General features: G+C 52.6%; 1 protein-coding gene across 1 annotated transcript; it reads left to right on the top strand.

Moving 5' to 3' along the window:
• Positions 1-362: 362 nt before the first annotated feature.
• Cst6 (cystatin E/M) lies at positions 363-1,769 on the top strand. Its single transcript, XM_051193634.1, has 3 exons — positions 363-617; positions 1,114-1,239; positions 1,576-1,769. Exons 1-3 carry the CDS (start codon positions 378-380, stop codon positions 1,657-1,659), a joined length of 450 nt encoding a protein of 149 aa, XP_051049591.1. The 5' UTR covers positions 363-377; the 3' UTR covers positions 1,660-1,769.
• Positions 1,770-5,049: the final 3,280 nt, after the last annotated feature.

Here is a 5,049-nt window from a genome sequence, read left to right as displayed (position 1 = left end):
ATTTCTCTAAAAATTATGGGACAAGAAGATGATGGCGATAGTAAGAGCTCAACCGTAGCTGCTTTTGGCAATTCACATAGCAGGTTCATGATAAGGACTGTCCTGTTCCTGTGGTGGCTCTTGGTGCTGGTAAACACTCACTTCCCTTTCCTCCCTGGATGATAGGCCAGCATCCCTACACATAGAGGTTATGGGACCCGTGTGCAGCCCCTGGTCCTCACAAAAACTTAGGTGGGGAGGTACAGCCGCCTCCAGGCACCTGCAGCTGGTCCAGGCCTACTAAGGGAATAGGCAGGCGGTGGGCGGAGCCGGGCGGGGCTCCCGCCGAGTCCGTAAAAGCTGCGCTGGATGGAGCTCTGGCACTGACATCTGCAGCAATGGAGCGTCCTCACTTCCCGCTGGCGATGGCCCTGGCCCTGCTCGCATTCTGTCTCCTGACTCTGTCCCCGGATGTCCGCGCTGAACTGCGGAGTCGCAGGACCGGCGAACGCCAGAACCTGCCTCCCAACGACCCGCGGGTGCAGAGGGCCGCACAGGCAGCTGTGAGCAGCTACAATATAGGCAGCAATAGTCTCTACTACTTCCGAGACACCAGAATCCTCGATGCAGCCTGTCAGGTGTGGTGGCTGGTGGTTGTGGGACAGCGGGAGAGGGACAGGGACGGGACAGGCCAGAGAGCTGCTGGCCCATTACCAAACCCAAGAGGGCACTAAGTCAACCATGACGTTGAGCCCATTTTAAGAAATACTTGAAACAAACAAAAATAGATGAATAGCAAAATCTATGGCAACCAACGAGATGTATCTATATGGCAGGATTCAAGCTCTTTTGGCATAACTAGCTTTGCCAGACAGAGTGGGAGGGCCCAGACAGTAGGTGTCATGTGCCATTCTCCACATCTGCCCTAGCTATAGCGGGCTCTTCAGACCCTTGTAGGGCCTAGGGCTCTACCTCTACCCCTAGGTCACACCTAGAAGCCCCCACCTCCACTTCAGGTCTGAATTCTTAGGCCAGAGTGTTGCATTTGCCAGGCACACTTGAAGACCTAGAGGGGAAGAGTAGATACCCAGGCTAGGGTCCCAGGCGTCTCTGACTGCCCTATCTTGTCCCCAGCTGGTGGCTGGCCTCAAGTGCTTCCTGACTATGGACTTAGAGAGCACCGAGTGCAGAAAGACCAGAGTCTCTGGGGACCACATGGATCTCACCACTTGCCCCCTGGCCGCAGGGGTGCAGCAGGAGGTAACAGCATTGATCCCAGCCCAACCCTCTGTAGAGTCTGAGGCCCCAAGCTTGTCCATCCTGACTAGTCCATCTGGCCTGGCTGGACCTGTCCTGACTGGTCTGTGTGTGACTCAGGCCAGGTTGGGGTGCAGGGAGGAGAGATTGGGGCTTCTTCTTGGGGTTGGGAGTTGCCTGATAGATCTGGGATCATCTCCTGCCTTTTGACTTCATGTTTTGGTACCACTGACTGTCTGTTCCTGGCTGCAGAGAGATGTGGCAGGCAGAAGGCTGGCTGGTGGGAGAAGGAGGCTGGCACCAAGCTCACCCTCCTTGTCCATTGTGTTCCCTCCTCAGAAGCTGCGTTGCCGCTTTGAGGTCCTTGAAGTCCCCTGGAAGAACACCACTCAGCTTCTAAAACATGACTGTATGCAGGTGTAACCAGCCCCAGGGTGACAGTGGCAAGACCCCATGGGAACAAGCATGGTGGTGGAGGCGCCTCAGGTCCATGGACCCCATCTGCTGCAATAAATTCTTAGCACTGCTTCTTACATTGGCTCCTCCTGTGTGCCTCACTCATGTTGACTCTCACTCGACTCCCAGCAACTCTCAACACTGCAGCTGACAGGGCCCTGTGCCCGTAACCCCAGAGAGCCACCGCTGACCCACCTGGGGCATGCTGAGAGTGCACTCTTTAGACACTTGCAGTGGTTTCAGAGGTAAGGGAGGGAGAAGGAAACGTCAGAAAAGAGGGATGCTTCCCTGAGACTATTTATAGTAGGGATGTCTGTATGAACAGGACCAGCATCTCTTCCTGGGTTCACTCTGGGACTCTGAGGAGAAGGATGGGGATGAGAAAATATAGTCAAAAGCTGGGGTCAGGAGGGCTACAGAGGCTGATGGTCCCAACCAACAAGGTTGTTTGTGGCATCGCTCTTTGTCTTGCTCTCAAATGAGAAAACAATTCAGGGCACAAGGCAGCAGAATTACAGGCAGCTCAAAGTATCCTGTTTCCCTTTAGTGAGGGACATTCTGGGGCAGCAAACAAAGCACTTCAGGTCTCAGTATCTGAAATGTTTGGCCACATACACATGGAGGGAATGTCAAGTTCCCAAACTACAGCCCTTTGAGGCCCTGGCACAAGTCTATAGCTGGCCTTGTGGGGCATGACCCTGGTTATGTGAGGGGCCTCCAGCCAGTGTCCAATCTGGTCCAGTCCCACATTCATGATCACTTGAAGGGAATCCCACATCCTCTAAGCTCTCAGTACTTGGAGTAGTGTACAATGTGTGTGGGTGTTCAATTCCATGGACTCCACGGTGCTGGGCTCCCAGCTCACAAATACCCTTGTGCACACTGGTAACAGGAAGTGACTTCCTCTCCTTCAGTGTTCCCATAGGCCAAGAGGCCACGAAGCTAGTAGCGTGCCTTGCACAACCTCCCCAGAGGTATTTTCTCAGTATTTTGCTCTGGGCAAGATTCCTAAAAGAACCCGAGCCATGGAACACCAGAGCGAACAAGAGCAAAGCTGCTACCCTGGAGGTTTCCCTCACAAGAGGGAGCAGGGTCCATTCAATGTCATGTTGGACTGGAGGAAACAGGTATTGCATTCTTTGTGGTTGCACACGGGCAAATGGGGTGGGGGCAGTCACAGAACCCACTCAGGTGCTCGTAGGCATTACAGGCATGTCCCAAAAATGCTAGTGACACAGCTGAGAAAGAAACAAGCAGAGAACAAGTGGAAAGCACATGCCCCAGAGAAGCAGGAAGTAACCCAGAGATGAGTATACAGCCCCGCCCACTCACCCAAGCCAGCACTTGAGTCGTGTCCAGAAGTCTTGCTAGGACACACTAACAAGCATCTACCCTGGGGACAGGCCGCGGTCACTGATTGCTTTGGGAGCACTGGGAGGTGCTAGGCTCAAGCTGGCAGCATAGGGGAAGGTGTGCAGAGTGAGCAGACAGCCAGCCACTCTCCACCTTCATGCCTTCTCTTTCTAAGGAAGGCCTCGCACCTAACTTGTTCCTGTCTGATGCCCCTCCCACCCAAAAGCCGCGTAAGTGAGAGGATGGAGACAGCACCACCTGGGAGGCCTGACTCACTGAGGGGCTGGATTTGATATTGACACAGGGGACAACTTACAGCCCTGCTCCTGCTGGAACCTGATCCCATACTCATGGCAGTTCAGTTGGTGTTGCGTAACCACTGCTTGGAAAGTTTCCTAAGTTTTATCAAGCATGGAGCCAGTACAGGGTAAATGGCAGGAAATACTTGTTGAATGAATGTGTGAGGCCTGGGGAGAGGCAAGACTCATGGAAGCCCAGGTAGTGGTTTCTCCACCCTTGGAATCTGTGCCCAAATCTCAGAGGGCCTTTTCCCTGCTTGGTGTATTCATGGGCCTGGGCATGACTAAGCAAGGTTAGAGAGGAGTTTTCACCAAGTGACGTTTCTGTCGTAAGGTCCCAGTGATTGCACGGCTTCCTGGCAAAGACATGTAGTCTGTGTGTTTGTTGGCCAAACCATCCTCCCGCTCCCATTCTGGGGTTCCTCCAGCCTACATGACCCCCTAGACTGGTCTCCACTAGGAGTAAGGTGGTTATACATGATGGAAGACGGCTAGCCCTTGATGGGAGCCTCTGGGCCAGAACTTAACTTCACCTTAACTCAGTGCTTACCATAGAGTGTCTCACTGGAAGGCCCCTATTGACACAGGGACTCTGGACAGCCCTCCAGGGTTCAGGCAGTGCATGTGGGACTCACCAAAGCTCTAAAGCAGTCTGAGCAGAAGCAGCCATTTTCTGTGGCCCTCTCCCAACAGTAGCTGGTCCTTGTCACATGTCCCCATCTTCTCTGAGGCCAGGAGGACAAGAGGCCTCCTCTGCCCCTTCACTAGCTTTCGTGGTCTTACTTCAGGTGGGGAAGGGGATATCAATGACCTTTAACCTCCAGGGGTTTTGAAATATTCATGGGCATGCGTGTGTGACTGTGTATGGGTTGAGCATGTGTGTGCCGTGCCCATGGAAGCTAAAAGAGACAGTCAGATCCCTTTGAGCTGAAATGTAGGTGGTTATAATCTGATGTGGGTGCTGGGAGCTAAACTTAGGTCCTCTGGAAGAGCAGCAGTGATCTTAACCACCCAGCTGTCACACCAGCTCTTCCCCTATTTTCTTTCTTCTTTTCTTCCTTCCTTCCTTCTTTTCTTCCTTCTTTCCTTCCTTTCTTCCTTCCTAAACTTGTGTTCTTTTTAATTTTTATTTGTTTATTTTTTTGAGACAGGATTTCTCTCTGTAGCCCTGGCTGTCCTGGAACTCATTCTGTAGGCCAGGCTAGCCTTGAACTCAGAGATGCTCCTGTCTGCCTCCTGAGTGCTGGCATTAAATGCACTGCCATCCACCTTTCTGGTTAATATTCCCACTGGGTTGGTAGCCTTATGTTAGATGCTGGGGTTCCTAGTAAGCATGAGTTTGTGGGGGCTGGGCCCCATGCCTGGTGTCTGATGCAATCCTGATAATTCTGGGATGTTCCAGTCTGTTCTTTTTCGCCAGGCTTTGCTCCCATAAGCACATAAGCGGGGGACTTCACATTTGGTCTTCCATCAGCATCCTAGTCTCCTTTTGCTTGTTTTGGGTTTTGGTATTTTGAGACAGGGTTTCTCTGTGTTGCAGTCCTGGCAGTCCTGTTACTAAAGGTATGTGCCACCACTGCTGGCACAAGGCTCCTCTTTTGTGTCACCATTCTGGTCTCTTCTAATGCATTGTTGGACTGAGCTGGGAGGCCGGGACCTGGTGAAGCCAGAAGAACTCCAGGAAGAGCCCCTTCCCAGCAACTCT

The sequence above is a fragment of the Phodopus roborovskii genome, unplaced genomic scaffold, assembly GCF_943737965.1.
Source record: "Phodopus roborovskii unplaced genomic scaffold, PHOROB, whole genome shotgun sequence".
Lineage (NCBI taxonomy): Eukaryota > Metazoa > Chordata > Mammalia > Rodentia > Cricetidae > Phodopus > Phodopus roborovskii.
This window is presented reverse-complemented; position numbering and strand designations above follow the sequence as displayed.